This window comes from Rousettus aegyptiacus, unplaced genomic scaffold, assembly GCF_014176215.1.
Source record: "Rousettus aegyptiacus isolate mRouAeg1 unplaced genomic scaffold, mRouAeg1.p scaffold_m13_p_16, whole genome shotgun sequence".
NCBI classification, from domain to species: domain Eukaryota; kingdom Metazoa; phylum Chordata; class Mammalia; order Chiroptera; family Pteropodidae; genus Rousettus; species Rousettus aegyptiacus.
The window spans coordinates 30,100,136-30,116,942 of record NW_023416291.1 but is presented as its reverse complement, the minus strand read 5'-3'; the positions used below and the strand labels follow the sequence as shown (position 1 = coordinate 30,116,942).

The 16,807-nt window shown below is 35.5% G+C and overlaps 1 protein-coding gene across 2 annotated transcripts; it reads left to right on the top strand.

Annotated features, from left to right (window-relative positions):
- Positions 1–1,595: 1,595 nt before the first annotated feature.
- PLRG1 (pleiotropic regulator 1) lies at positions 1,596–15,274 on the top strand. Of its 2 annotated transcripts, none has more exons than XM_016138636.2 (15): positions 1,596–1,725; positions 3,131–3,237; positions 4,258–4,400; positions 5,102–5,155; positions 5,996–6,089; positions 6,274–6,361; positions 7,659–7,760; positions 8,781–8,873; positions 10,677–10,826; positions 10,913–11,014; positions 11,529–11,631; positions 12,278–12,386; positions 13,383–13,522; positions 14,028–14,221; positions 14,786–15,274. In XM_016138636.2, exons 1-15 carry the CDS (start codon positions 1,717–1,719, stop codon positions 14,843–14,845), a joined length of 1,548 nt encoding a protein of 515 aa, XP_015994122.1. In that variant the 5' UTR covers positions 1,596–1,716; the 3' UTR covers positions 14,846–15,274. The 2 variants fall into 2 exon arrangements, with proteins under 2 accessions (XP_015994122.1, XP_015994123.1); XM_016138637.2 differs by lacking the exon at positions 1,596–1,725 and adding an exon at positions 3,516–3,591.
- Positions 15,275–16,807: the final 1,533 nt, after the last annotated feature.

Genomic DNA, 16,807 nt, shown 5'->3' with positions numbered 1-16,807 from the left:
CACTAATTTGAAAAGATATATGTACCCTTATGTTCATTGAAGCATTAGTTACAGTAGCCAGGGTATAGATGCAACAACGTAAGTGCCCACCAATAGGTGATTGGATAAAGAAGAATAGGTGTGTGCACAATGGAATATTAATCAGCCATAAAAAAGAATGAAATCATACCATTTGAGACAACATGGATGGACCTAGAAGGTATTGTACTAAGTAAAATAAGTCAAAAACAAATACCATATGATCTCACTTATATGTGGAATCTAAAGAACAAAATAAATGAATAAATAAAACAGAAACAGATTCATAAATAATAGAGAACAAACTGATGGTTGCCAGAAGGGAGGGGGGTTGGAGGGCTAGGTGAAAAACGTGAAAGGATTAAATACAAATTGATAGTTACAAAATAGTCACAGAGATATAAAGTATAGCATAGGTAATAAAGTCAATAACATTGCAATAACTATGTATAGTGCCAGGTGGGTACTAGATTAATCTGGGAGAATAATTTTGTTAATTATATCAAAAATATATTTACAAATAAATAATTCACCATGTGTGTGCTTTAGGGAAAATCCTCTTACTCTGTTAAAAGAGCAACAGTGACCCCTACTGCTCAAATAAGGCAGCTCTGTGTGTCAGCCAGGACCAGGATTCTTAACCTTTGCTTAGTGTCCTGGATCCTTTCATGAATCCAAAAAAACCTATAAAACCCCTGCATCAGAATAAAATTCATGTTCTTATATAAACACAAAATTTTCACACAATATAGGTAATTAATGAGTCCCTGAGCTAGATAAAAGGGTCACTGAGCTTTATCTATCTAAAACTTTCAAGTGGATTTGAAAGGAGCATAATCTAATTTACTTTCATTTACTTTAATAATTACATTTTTATGAGACTGGACTTATATTTTTAGGAAGATTAGCAAGCTAATAGACCTAAATTAGATTGCAACATATATATATATACATATATATATAAGCTTGCTTACATGTCTATAATTTTACTTCTATTTAAAACCATTTTCTTTTGTATAGTTATTACTGTCTATAGTTATAATACGACTTGGTTTCCCTATACAGTATATATTTTATAATTATGGCATTTCCTTGCCAAGTCCTACTACCATCAGTGGCCACTCTTAGAGAAATCAGTTCTTAGGGAAAACTCACATTCAAATTCAGAGATGATTGCATTTTCAAGTATGACCTTAATATGTGTGATTAAAACTGATGAATTTCTAAATGAGACTATTAATTCACTTGGCTATACTTTTGATCGATTCCCCGCCCCGCCCTCCGCCCCCCGCCCCCCTCCCCCCCCAACCCGTCTTCTTCAAAGTAGACGCAGTATGCTCTGAGGACAAGATCAGGGGAACTGATTATGGTTAAAGAAAGCAGAGACAATGAAATGTTTGTGTATCCAAGTTTGCAAACACTCAACTACATCAATTTTTCTTTTTACGGAGTAAAACTCGTTTTCCAGGAGGCTCCGCTGCTCGGCCGCGAGGCTCCGCCGCACAGAGGCAGCCCGAGGAGAAAGGCGCGCCCGGCGGCCCCCGGAGGCCTGCGGGGACCAGCGCGCGGGGCGCGGAGCTGCGTCACATCCGGCGTCAGGGCGCAAGATTCCGGAAGAGGCTGCGCAGTTGTGGCGGCGGTTTTTGCGTTGGTGATTAGTTTCTTGGGTTCCAGGGTGGCGAAATACGCGGCCGCATCATGGTCGAGGTAAAGTGACGCTTGGGTTGTCAGGAGCAGTTTGCTTGTGCACCGTGTTTCTTTGGTGGCGGGCGTAGGGGCTCGAGGGTTTGAGGAGTCTGGGGAGAGGAGAGCCTGCGAGGGGAGGCTGTTTGGCCGAGGCCGAATGGTCTCAAGGTTTTCAGGGAGAGAGGAGAGGCTGGATGAGAGCACGAGTTAGAGGTTCTGTCTGCGGAGTAAGCCTGCGATAATTCCTCTAGTTCTGACCTGAACCTTAGGCACTTGCGGTGGGCACTGGCGTCGCGGGCGGGGCTTCTGTCCATCTTCGCCCACCGGTATTCACGGTAGTGTCAGTAATTCTGTATTCCACAAGATCGGCGGTCTTCTGTGATGCTCACTTTGTTTATTTTAGCTCTTCCCCCAGGAAAACCTTTCAGTCTTTAATTTTCACATCTTTCCCTAGTTCTAACGACAGTTCTATCAGCAAGCCTTGTCTGTCTTTTCTCGGAACTATTTCTGGACTTTTGTGCGTACCCACTGCCATTACCTTAATTCAGACCAACATCATCTTACACCTAGACAGGTACATTATCGCCCAGCTGGTCTCCTTTCTTCCATTTTTGCTACAGCGCCCCTCCACCCTCCCACCTCCCACCGCCTCCTAGTTAATCTGTTTAAAAACGTAAGTTCGGCCTGCTTTTCTTGCTTAAAGCCCTTTACTGGCCCTATGTTACTGGAGCAAAAATACAGACTGTCGCAGTGGTCTTAAGAAAAACCTAACCTGATCTGGGCCTTGTCTACCCTGGCAACCTCATCTTGCATCACAACGCACCCTCTTTTTGAATAATTACAACTCTTTGCAGCTCTTGGCTGCATATCCACTTCTGAACACCTTTGTACATGGTGTTTTCTGTCTGCCTGTATTGTTCTTACCTCTTCTGTGCAAGGCCGACTCCCTTTCTGCTGAAATATCACCTTGGAGAGATCTTGTATAACTATCCTAAGTTCTTGCCCCATTCTCTGACTCAGTCCCTTGCTTGTGTCCTTCATAGTATTTATGAAAATGTGGAATTATTTCGCTTATTTTTTTGTCTGTTTCCTCTTGATCACAGGGATCATGACTGTGTTTTCATCATTCTGTTGCTAGCTTCTAGCATAGTACCTACCAGACGCATAGTAATAGCTCAGTAAATTTTTACTGAGTAAATGACTAGTCTCAGGCATCACTCAGTTGGTACACTTGAGGCCGTAGCCAAAGAGGAGCTTCCTCCTCTTCTCTGAACTTGACTGCTGTAGCTTACTAAAAATAGCTATCATGAGTCATACATAGTTTTTTACATATTTAAACATGTAGTATAACAACTAACTTGTCTTTAATTTAGGTTCAATATGTGTAATTTGTAGCTTGATATGTAACTACACTCTTTCTTTCTAGGAGGTACAGAAACATTCTGTGCATACACTTGTGTTCAGGTCATTGAAGAGGACCCATGACATGTTTGTAGCTGATAATGGAAAACCTGTGCCTTTGGATGAAGAGAGGTAGATAGAGTTTCTTTTCAATTGCTAGAATAATTAAACTTCTAATATTGGGGGAAGAGATCAGGGAGAAGGGGACCATTAAAGTTTAGCGAGTAACACTAACACTCTAGAATATCTATTCAATAGTGAATGATGTTTGGGCATAATTTAAGCTGATTTAACTCTTTTTTTGGCCTTATCTTTTACATTAATTAATTGCATTTTACAAATACCCAGTAATTAGGAGAGCCCCTTTAGGTGCTATATTTTATAATCAATCACTTTGTATGTGCTTTCAGCTTCCCTCCCGCTGCTCTCAGAGCCTTGCTGAGCTGAAATTGTACCTGGCCAGTACTTCTACTCCCATCTTTTCTCGTTAGTATGATGAAGATTTTTGAGTGGTGGCATATTTTTGGTTCTACATCTCCAGCTCCAGTCTGGAATTGCATTATGTGCAGTGTTCCATCTTTGTCCTTTACCCGTCTTTGAAAATTTACTTAGTTCCTCAAAAAGCATTTATATTTAATTTGTAAAGTAGCCTATTCTTAAAAGTAATATAAGTGCATTTCTTCTTAAACTGTTGACCTAATTGAGTATTTCGATTGGTTCTGTTTTCTATATATCCAGTAAAGATTACTATAGAAGCTTTTACAGTATTTTTATATTTAGACATTCAAAGGAAAGTATATTGACTCTAAAGTTTTTTAAAAGATATATTAGTTTCTATATATTTTTAAGTCAGTTAGACCCTTGATAACACATCATGAAAGTTTTCTACTTATTGGTTAATTAAGTATTACTTAGACTTAGTGGATGCTATGTGGTGGATTTGAGTAAAAGTGTGAAAATGTAATTGGAAAATTAGAGCTTTTTAAAATGCTGTTTAACTTCAAAATCTTAATAAAAACTTTTCCTACGTGATGAGGCAAACTTAAGCTATTTCAGTACTTGTTTCCTGGCTATCTGTGAATATGTTTAGATTGGTGAATATATCTGAAGTACTCAAAGATCCGTTCTTATGTTTATAACTTTTTTAAATAGTCACAAAAGAAAAATGGCAATCAAGCTGCGGAATGAGTATGGACCTGTTCTGCATATGCCTACCTTGAAAGAAAATTTTAAAGAGAAGGGCCCTCAGAATGCATCAGATTCATATGGTCATAAACAATACCCTGCCAATCAAGGTGAGCCTGGTGTTGTCAGAAATGTCAAAACTTTGATGTGAATTTTAAAAATAGGTAAATGAAAGGTTGTATTAATGCCTCTCCTGGCAGGGCTAATTAGAGCCCTACCCTATTTAACACTGTACTGGTGTTAATGATGTAAATCTTGATGTCTTCATTGGAGTGATAAGTGAAATTACTGGTTAGTGGATTTTTTCCCTTATAGGAAATAAAAAAAAGTGGTAGTATAATGATGGCAGAAATTCTTAGGATATGGAGAAGGTCATGGTGGAGACTAAAGGAAAAATTCCTAATCTATGGGGAGACCATCTGCTTCTCTTGGCTGTAATTCAGAAAGATAATATTAAGCACCGAAATTGTAGCAAATAAAGATAATTAAGAGATTCCAGGGGGAAACCATTTGCTTAAAAGAAAAACCGGAGTGGATTATTATTTTATAGGATGATCTCTCTACACAGCATTGCTATGTAGCAAATATAGAAGCTTTCTTAACATCATGTCAGCAAATAGCCAAGGAAATCACTATGTGCATTGTCTTCAGAAGCCAAAAGAAAAATGATCAGCTTACTTTATTTCTGAGGCTTGGGTTTAATTGTTAACATTTTAGAAATCCAATTGATAGTTTAATATTTAATTCATTAAAAGAGATTATACTAGTACATGAGGTAAATTTTGCCATTAATTTCTCTCTTTTTTTAAAGGACAGGAAGTTGAATATTTGGTGACAGGTACACATCCATATCCACCAGGACCTGGTAAGTGAGATGTTACATATTGAAAATGTCTTACCGTCACATGTATTTTCATGAACACGCTAATAGCGATTCCCATTGCCTAAAAAATACGAGATAAGCTGACTAGCCAGGTATCCATACATAGCTTTTAGATGATAATTAACTAATACTTAGTATCATATGCATTTGTTTGGCAAACATTCTTAAGCACCTATATTTTTCCACGCGCTGTGCTAGGAATTCAAAGACAGTGAAACTACCCCAGGGTAAGACAAGCATATTATTTGAAGGTTTAGACAGACATGTAAATATTACCAAGCTTATAAAAGTGATACTGGAAATGTTAGTATAGAAGCAGATGTGCTAGAAATATTTCCTGGGTAGAGGAATATTTGTGTAGAGGAATTGACACAGGAATAGGCACACGAATGGAGTTGCCAGTATAACAGGGTAGAGTATAAAAAAGCATAGTGTATGTAGGTTCTCGTAACTTTGGAGGACAGGATTCACCATAATGAAAGTACAGGTGAATCAGTGCTGTTTGTTGTAGTAATTTACATTTACTCTTCGAAATATTTTGTTAGTGTTTAGAGAACTGCTTAATTTTTATATCTGATTATCCCAAGATTATAGATATTTAACTTTACTATCTTGGGCTTTGTTATTCCAACCTGCTTGTGATTAAATCAAATTTGAGTTGTGACAAAAGACGTGCAAAACATAATTACTTTTTGTAATACCACCACCTGGATATAATCACTGTTACCTTTTTGGTATAGTTTTCTCCAGTAGTTAAGTTTAAATGCAAAGAAGTGGAAACAAAGATAGCTACTAAAAGGAACTTTTTTCTTTTTTAAACAGGGGTTGCTTTAACAGCAGATACTAAGATCCAAAGAATGCCAAGTGAATCAGCCGCACAGTCCTTAGCTGTGGCGTTACCTTCTTCTCAGGCCAGGTATGAAATACCCTTCTAATTACAAAAATTACACATTTTTTCTCATTTTTAAATTTATTTCTTTATAATTATGTATTACATGACATTTTTCTTTAAACTGCTTTAAAAATTTAACATAAAATTTGTCCTGCAGAACATGAGACTAGCGGCATTAATTACTTAGAATGTGATTTTCTTGCCTCAGGGTTGATGCAAATCGTAGTGCGCCTGCTGGAGGGGAATACCGACATCCTGGGCCCTCTGACCGTTCACAGCCCGCGGGGATGACTTCGGTGAGTTTCTTGGTGTCAGATCGCGCTGCAAGTTTCTACCTTTTGGAACACGTTGCCTTATTTCCTTTTATCCCAAGAGTCTTACCTTAAATATTAAATGAATATTTTTTCGCAGTCGTTAAAGTAAATAGTAACCTGAGCTAATTTAAGTTGCTAGTGAATAGATATATTTTTTGGAATGTAAAATTCTGTTAATTCTGTCTATTTACACATTTATATTATATTTGTTTCATGAAGACAATGTTGCCCTTTATTATCCACTATTAAAAATACAAGGAATGTTATTCTGAAATTTGTATTAGTATGTTTTAGATATGAAAGCTTTTTTCAAAAAAACTTTAAGTTGATTTATATAGTTGGAATTGAGAGCTATCAGTATTGTAACTTCATGGGCTATACAACTAGTGTATAAATGAGCATTTAGAAATACATAAGTTTAAGTAAATGGCAGCTACTGTTGTTATTGGTGAAAGTTAGAGAAAATATAATTGAAAATATGCTGCTACTTGGAATAAGTGTAGGCTTTACCTCAGTTTATTATGCAGTTGATTCGGCGTTATGGCGTGTATGAATTTAATCCTCCTACCACATTTCTTTGTTAGCCTCCATTCATAGATCTCTTCTGAGCCTTTCTGCCTTTTGAGGAGGAAGAAATGTTAGCTTTTTGAGGGTAGGAACTATGGGCTTAATTATTTTTTGGATGGACGCTAACAGTAGATAATACGTCAGCTAGAATACCTTTTAAAATAGTATTGAAATATTTCGGGGGAAGATAAACAAGGAACTATCAGTCTGTCCTTTGCCATATTAATGATGTTAAAATATGACAATGAAAGGCAGTGGTGTTAATCCACTCACAGTCACTTAATAGTAGGCCCTTTGTACAGCATTTACTACTCTATGTTCATCATCATAACTGTATGCGGTAGGCACTTAATTTCCATTTTATAAAGGAGGTACAGAGGTCACATAATTTTGACTTAGGATCAATCAGCCAGTTATTGGCAGAGCTGGGTTTTGAACTCATACAGTGATACGTGCTCTTAAATTTAATGTTCTTCCTCTCTGAGATTTTTAATTGCTATTTAAAACTAAAATTAACATATAGGAAATATAGTTTCGATTAGAAGTCTTAGACTCATTTTCTAGCTATGCAGACATTTTTAGCTGTCCTTTCTTTTCATGTACAGAAAAAAAGCTTTCATAAAGTCCCTCTTTGAAGGTCCGTTTTCAAATTGATAACATGGAAACTTAAATATGATATCTTTAATAATAATGTGATGCGTTCCATATCTAGGCTGTTATGGAGGGTGGTAATGCCAAGAACTCTGCACTGATGGCTAAAAAAGCCCCTACAATGCCAAAGCCCCAGTGGCACCCACCGTGGAAACTCTACAGGGTGAGCAAATCTGTGTATTATTCCCCTGCGTGAAACATGGTTACTGCTTTCCGGTTGGCAAGAGCTGAGTAATAGAGTGAGGAGAAAAGAAGTGAATAGGAGAACTGGTAAAGTGATCTGAGGTGGTTTGAGGGAAGGGCTTAGGCACTATCTTAAAAGATATCTTGGGAAGGAGATTAAGTAAAAGCTATACTTGTATTGTGTATAAAATACAGTATAAAATATTGGTAGAGTGCTACTAAATGTGGAGAGATGAAGTAAATTTAGGAAAGTGAGTGCTTACTACGAAGGCCAAGGGGAAAAACAATGTATTAGGACATTTCCTTGACCCGACTGATTATCTTTTCAAGTCTAGTAAAATAAAATGATTTAAAATGTACCAGATCTAAAATACCATGTATGTAGTTGGAAAAGTACATCTATACATAATATATATATTAAATTTTACTTTTTAAATTATACGATAAAATAGATTTTATTTTGGTATACAGATCTCTTAAATTTTAATGGCTATGTAGACTTGGGTAACTACTACTAAATTCCAGATATAGAAGTTACACCAATTCGAAACACCCCTGTGCTCGTCTATTACAGCCATACCCTTTTCCAGGCCTGGCAACCATTTATTTAACTTCTCTATGTTGTGTCTTTTCAACTGTGTTGTATGAATGGAATCATTCAGTATGTACCTCTTGAAACTGCCTTCCTTCACTCAGCTTAATGCCTTTAAGATTCTTCCAAGTTGTTGCGAGTATTATTACATTCCTTTTATTGCTGAGTAGTATTCCGTTGTATAGATATACTACACTTTGTGTTTTCATTCACAGATTGAAGTACTTTAATAGTTATTCTAAAATCTAATCGTCAAATAACTTTATTATAATCTTGTATCATTTGAAGATGTGAGGAAGGGCAATTCAAACTTGAATCGAATAAACTTTAACTTATGAATAACAAATTGAAATTGAATAACCTTTAATTTATGTGTCTGCCCATTCCACCTTTTCTTTTTTAATACAGGTGATCAGTGGGCATCTTGGCTGGGTTCGATGCATCGCTGTGGAACCTGGAAATCAGTGGTTTGTTACTGGATCTGCTGACAGAACTATAAAGGTAATAAAAGAGGAAGAAAAAAATAAGCATGACTTTCTGTTTGCTATGTACATTTAATCTATTTTAAGTTATTTCCTCTGGTGGGAATTGCTCTTGTAGCTCCTCTGATTTCTTAGACCTGAGTATGGAGTAAAATGTATTATATATACCAGTTAAAAGTTCCAAATAATTCTGTCTTAAGAGTGGTATTTAAACAACAGTTTTTTTCCAAACAGTACATGCTGACTACCACCACTAATTCTTTGATATTTAAGGGTTTTCCTCTCTGGTTATAAAATTAAAGAATGCTTATCTATAAAAAATGTGGAAAATATAAAAAAAATATAAAAAGCATAGACCCATATGTAATTCTACTACTGCTAGATATTTAAATGAATTTCTTTTTAGTATTTATTTCTGTACATGTATATCAATGCATTTTCTTCTGTACTTTTTTCCTATGTGTATAAATGTGTATCTTTTAAAAGTCATGGTTGATACGTAATTTTGAACCCTGCTTTTTTGTGTGTAACATATCAAAGGCATATTCTTATGAAAAATCGAACATCTTTTTAAAAACGTCATTTAGGTATTCTATAATCTATTTTCCTATTACTGGACATTATATTTTTAGCTTCCTAACATTCACTATCACAAGTAATACTGAAGTTAATCTTTGTACCTAAAGCTTTTTCTGTCTTTTAAATTATTTATGATAGATTCCCAGAAATGGAATTAATGGGCCAAACATTTTTTAAGTTAGCACCCAAAGCACAACTTATTTTCCAAAATGGTGAATTGATACTTGCAGTGTATGAGTGGATTCTTTTCACCTATTGACTGTGTATCTTTAAAAATATCTACTAATATGATAAGCAGATATGGATACCTAATCTTTTCAAAATGGTATATATATAATGTCTAGTGAGGTTGAAATTTTTGATGCTTTATTAGCTACATTTAGGGTTTTTAAATTTTTTGTTGAGTTATAATTGACAAACAACATTAGTTTAGTTTTAGGTATACAACATAATGATTCAGAATTTGTATATATTGTGAAATGATCACCACAATAAGTCGAGTTAACATCTACCACCACACATAGTTGCAGAGTTTTTTTTTCTTGTGATGAGAACTTCTAAGATTACTCTCTCAGCAACTTTCAAATATGCTTTACAGTATTATTAACTATGGTCACCATGTATACATTACATCCCCATAACTTACTAATTTATTAACTGTAAGTTTTACCTTTACGTATCCTTCACCCATGGCTTCTTGGGTTTTTCAGGTTTTTAGCTTTTTTTTTAGATTCCTCGTGTAGTGAGATCACGTACTATTTGTCTTTCTCTCTGACTTATTTCACATAGCATGATGCCCTCGGGATCCTTCTATGTTGTCAAAATGACAAGATTTCATTCAATTATATAACTGAATAATATTTCATCATATGTATATATACCATATTTCTTTATCCATTCATCCATCAATGGACACGTAGGTTGTTTTCACAGAGGTTTTTTCAAGTTATTGCTGTCCTTGGCTAATTTAATACTGTGGTATGCATACTTTTGTTATTAGCGATCCCTTTATATATTAAGAATATTAACCTTTTGTCATCTATTAAAAATATTTTTCCAGTTTGAGCATGCCTTTTAATTTTTTCCCTGCATTTATTTTGGAGGGGTAGGGGGTTTGTTTTGCAAATTTAGAAATTTTTATATGTTTGTATCTTTAACTTTTTGAAGACTTAGTTTTAACATCGGGATTCTAAAACTCTGGAATAATCAGCAAAAAGAAAAATTAAATATTCTTTGATTGCAGATCTGGGACTTGGCTAGTGGCAAGTTAAAACTGTCATTAACTGGGCACATTAGTACAGTGCGTGGTGTGATAGTAAGCTCAAGGAGCCCATACCTGTTCTCCTGTGGAGAAGACAAACAGGTCAAATGCTGGGATCTTGAATATAATAAGGTGAGCTTGGATTGAAGCATTTAAAACATGCACCATTTTTTTTCTTACTACTTATAGGAATTTTAACTTTCCTCCTTTACATTTAGGTTATAAGGCACTATCATGGACATCTGAGTGCAGTGTATGGTTTGGATTTGCACCCAACAATTGATGTGCTGGTGACCTGTAGTCGAGATTCAACTGCACGGGTCAGTGGAATAGAGCTTTGTGTTTAGCTTAAAATGTATTGCATCTTACAGGATGCATATTTGGAAATGGAGTCATATATCTTTTGATAGAAACTTGAAGGTAGTTACCATTAGTTAGTGTCCTAACTAATAACCTGATTTCTCAGTTTCTTGATGATGTTTTTCCATCGTCATCTTTAGTTCTGTTGATTATTGGGAGTGCCCTGTCCCTGAAATGTGACACTCTCACATTCCAGCCTGTCACCGCAGCTATTGTCTATTAGCTGTTTTAGCCAGCAGTCCCATTTTACCCATTCTTAGACTTTCAGTCCCCTGATATTTTAGCTTTTTTTCCCCTATCAACTGTCTGTCTACATTCCCTAGCCAGCTTAGAGATTACCTCTCATTTAAGTGCCTTCTTCATTATATTCAGGCACAGCTGTGTAGTAAATTCTCAGCCTTAAATTCTTTCAGTTACATGCCTGAGATATAAACACCTGTTCTCTTTGATGGTATGTCTATTATGTTTTTATAGATTTGGGATGTGAGAACTAAAGCCAGTGTACATACGTTATCCGGACATACAAATGCAGTTGCTACGGTGAGATGTCAGGCTGCAGAACCACAGATTATTACCGGTACGATTGATACTTTTCAAGTTTATAATATATTTATATCAGAAATCATTGTGATTACACATATATTTTTCATATTATGACTCATTATACTTGTAGTGTTTCTGTGCATTCGAAATTTGTAACATTTCATTTGATTGTTTTCCTTATACTTTTTACATATCATAGAATATGTCATACACAGTATTATGTAATGTCCGACTAGAAAATGTTGATGTTAGATAAATTAAGCATTGTTTCATAGTATCAGAATTACTGGTTTAGAAAATTGAAGTTAGAAGACAGGATACCCTGAGACTAATAATCTTTAGAGCTGATTTGAGTCTTGTTTTGGTTAAAACAAGATTAATAACAATGGGCCTTTAAGAGCAGAAAGTAATTCCTTGATGTATTTCATTAACTAAAAATCATTCGAGGTTTTTTTCTCCCTCTCCATTTGTTTTGACCTTCATAGTTGTTCTAGCTGTTCAGTGGACAAGCATTTATTAAAACCAACCTAAAATTTTGGAAGCAATTAGCCAAGAGTTGGTACTACTTCCTTTTAGTATATATGTGTCTATGGAAGAACACTTTATATTTTGTTATACTTAACTTTTACATTCTCTTCCCTGATCTATGTTTTGGGGATTTGTGTGTTATTTTCATACAGGAAGTCATGACACCACAATACGATTATGGGATTTGGTGGCTGGAAAAACAAGAGTCACATTAACAAATCACAAAAAATCAGTGAGGGCTGTAGTGTTACATCCAAGACAGTAAGTATATTCTCCTAATTCCTTGTCTTCCTTCAGTTCTTAGAATAGCGCAGAAATACCAGCATTAGTACTGCTTTTGGTAGTCCTTTAGACACTGCCACCTCTAGGTCTGTACCACTTGTGAACATGAATTTCTTTTATTTTCCCTTTGTAGTATTTTGCTCCGTGCCCTATAGAAGATGAGAAAAGTTTTCTACATGATAGAAAATGATAATGTCAAATGAGATAATATGAATAAAACAAGGTTAAAAGCTCAATGTCAAAATAGAAGCTAATAGCTAGATTTAATGTTTTGGACATAAATATTTATTGAACACTGAGATAGCCATAGAATAGTTTAATTCTTGAGGAGGAGGAAGTTCATAGACATAGGGGAAAAAGTAGGAACCATGAACATGATAGTCATGGTATCCTAAGAGGCGGAGCATAATATCCCAAGCTGTTGTTTATGTCATGTCACTCTGACATTTTTCTGGGCACATTCATGTCTTTTCTCTTTTCCCTCTCCCTCCCTCTTTTTCTTACCCTTATTCCTTCTCTTTTTCCTTTGCCCTGCCTTTCTCATTCCCTTCTCCCTCATTTCCTTTCTCTCTCCTCCTCTTGCCCTCTTTCTTTCCTTTACTCCCTTTTTCATCCTCTTGTCCTCTCTCTCCCTCTCTTGTTCTTTCTCCAAGATAGTTGCACAACCCTCTGCCCTATGTGTGAATTTAGGGATTTTTACATTTATTGCTCTAGCTCGGTATAGACCATTGGGGAAATGCAAGGAGAATAAAACATTAATCTAGGACTTAGAATACTTTAAAAATAACTTGAAAATCAGATTTAACTTGGAGCAAATGTCTTGATATTTTTACCTGTTGGTGTGACAATATTTTGGTACAACAACATAGATCAGTGGGTATACGTGCAAAATACAACTGTAATAAGCTACCTTAAATCTACCATTTTATTTTACATGGTTTACTTTGTCATTAATTGTTTTTAATCTTATTTCAGTTACACGTTTGCATCTGGTTCTCCAGATAACATAAAACAGTGGAAATTCCCTGATGGAAGTTTTATTCAAAATCTTTCTGGTCATAATGCTATTATTAACACATTGACAGTAAATTCTGATGGAGTGCTTGTATCTGGAGGTAAAATATTGTTTTTATGATAAATGTGTTTTAGTCTGTCGTTTTTTCTTTTAGTGAATGAGTAAACAGTGGTAAAGTTTCTAAGCCATCACACCTAAGTATTATAGCAGAGCTTGCCTAGTTAATGTATATTTGAATGTTTACATATATGTGTTCATGCTTATTCATAATCCATGCAGTATATTCCATAGGTCAGCCGTTTTTGAGTTCTCATATGGTAAATGTAAGCTAGGAATTTATGCTGGGAATTGCCTAAAGTTTGGCCATGTATTCTGGAATTGGATGCCATTTCGTGGTGCTTTTTGAGATCTATAGTGAATTCTGAATTGAACACAAATGAAAGTGGACAAACCAGTGTTAAGAGAAGCTTGAGTACCTGTGTTTTGTGTATTTTTATAAATGTAGTTACTGCCGTGGTGCTTGGCTAATGGTTGGTACTTAATAAATGTCTGTCAAGCTGAGTCATTTCAGGGACACCAAGTTTAACTAGATCTTTCCCTTTAAGCTGACAACGGCACTATGCATCTTTGGGACTGGAGAACTGGTTACAATTTCCAGAGAGTTCATGCAGCTGTGCAGCCTGGGTCTTTGGACAGTGAATCAGGAATATTTGCTTGTGCTTTTGATCAATCTGAAAGTCGATTACTAACAGCCGAAGCTGATAAAACCATTAAAGTGTACAGAGAGGATGATACAGCAGTAAGTTCTCTATTTCACATTCATTTTAAAGTAAATGAGCCATGCCAATTTTGCAAGTGTTTTATCATTTTAACATTACTGAAATTTTCACAAGGGAAAATAAATGTTTATAGTATTAAAATATTTATCATCGAGTTGTATCTGCTTATAGACGTCTGTATTGTTTTCATTGATGCCAGCAAATCCATAGATGATTTTATTCCAACTTTCCTTATTACAGTAAATGGGAAAATCTTACACTAAGAATAATACCAAATAAATAGATTGCTATGCAATTAATTCTAGAATCATCAGCTTTGGTGTTACTAGAATATCTAAATAGCAGTTTTATTTGAGATGAAAAACCATACACTGGATTTGTAGTGAAGCCATTTATTTTTTATTAGATTCAAATAATACAAAAAGTTTGTCAACCATTCCTAAAATTGTTGAATAACTGATAAATATGTGATGTCAAATAGTATACTCGAATAGATTAGATACCTTATTTTTGTTAGAATGGAAGTTATTAAATATGAAGCAAAGTAATAATCCTTTTTTTCTTACTTACTTTTCTATTTTTAGACAGAAGAAACTCATCCCGTCAGCTGGAAGCCAGAAATTATCAAGAGAAAGAGATTTTAATGTGGCACTGTCTTCATGGTGGTCTTCCCCCCCGCCCCAGCCCCCCGGTTTTGTTGTTTTTTGTTTTTTGGTTTTTTTAAGCTTGGTATTGATGTCATTTTGTTCTCTGGCTAGGACCACAAAGCAGAAACTCATGCTCGAACCATTGCTGCTTCATATTTTATAATAAACTGTAATTCTAAAATAAACAGTTTGAGATCCCAGGAAGATGCAGATATCAAGCATATGCAGGTTGTTGAATATAACTATTCTAAAGATAGACTATTTTGTCAGTTTTATTAAAAGACACCCTCTTTTTTTTTAGCTTATGAAACTGCTTACATAAATGACGTGTTTTGAAGGGAGCAGTCAGTTTTATTTTTTAATCCTTTAAAAATAGTTATCTGTGACTGATAATTTGGGATTAAAGGATTTGAAGCCCTGATTTAACTGATGTATGTTTATTCCACAAACAGTTTTTGCATGCATGCTCTGCAAAGTTCTGCTCTAGATACTGTTCAGGAAATAGGCAAATAAGATATGCTTGCCCTCCAAGACTTCTAGTTTAGTAACTTACAGAATGCTATAATAGAGGCACAAGCAAAAAGCTTGGGTAACAGGAAAAGACCATTAATTTTTCCTGAGAGAATTGTGGAAGACTTGATAGAGTAAGTGGTATTTGATCTGAGCCTTGAGAGGGCAGAGAAAGGAAAGGGTATTTATTCTAAGGAGGCATAAAGTGAATGCAGCTGACGTGTGAAAGCATGTGGCGTGTTCCAGGCACAAAGTGCCCTCTGCTGTAGCTGAGTGAGTACAGGCGGTGCTAGTGGCGAAGGTCGTGTTTGGAGTTTGGCTTTTATTCCACAAGCAGTAGGATGCCAGTATAGATCCCAAAACCTGGGGAGATTACTGGAGATAGTAATGGAGGTATTTGAAAACTGTAGCAAGGGCTGCAATCTTTCATGAAGACTTTATTAAAAAAAAAGTATTAAGTTTTTGATACCTATGGTTCCTAGTAAATATGAGTTTTATAGACCATGCCCTTAGGATCCTGATTCCCCATCAGTCGAGATTTGTCAGACTTTACTTTCTGTAGTTAAAAAACACAGTTACAAGAACAATTGCTTTCAAATGTTTTTCAAATGCTATAATTTTGGATAAGCATTTCCAAATTACACATATCCCATCCTGCACACCGTAGGTGGGGGTATAATTATTACGACCTTTAGGTGGGTAGTTTTCCAGAGTATATTGAAAATGCTTGAACTCTTTTGCTAACTCTTCATTAGAAATAAAATTAGGAAACTGTCTAATAGGAATAATCCGATAAGTGAACACAGGCAAGTTCATTGTACCTTCCTTTACCAGTTAAAACTAGCCCAGGTGTCCTATTGACAGAGGACTGGTTTAATAGATTATGGTACCTTCTTGCTATTTATTTCTATCAGTTACGAGAAAGGAATTTTTCAGGACTAATAAGATGAGCAAACTTTACTCTTATGTAAGGAAAAGTGCTTTTTTTGTGTGAAATAATTTGTTAAAGCTCTAAAAATTAATAGAGAAGTAACACCACGTCAGTGGCTTTGTGAAGAAGTGGAATTATGGGAGAACTTTCATGATCGGCTTTATATATTTCTATGTTTTAATTTTCTATAAGCATGTATTTTGTAAACTTAAAAACCCTCTAGTATCTCTGAGAGATTCTGATAAAAAAAAAATCAAAGATGTGAATAGTCCTCAAGGCCAAGAAATCCCCCATTATCCTGCCTAGCAAAGCTTGAACTATCATGTTGTTAGGCACAAGTATCAAATTCTGAATAGCATTTTAAAAGTCCACTTCGCTGCTTCGTGCTGTCCCATGTTATGGTGTTCTTGAATCCTCTTTCAAACAGATCATCTATCCTATGAGTTCATGAATCCCATGAAGTTTTAAGCAGAGCTTCATGCATGTGCTCTCTTTATTTGGCAGAACCCCAACCGGGT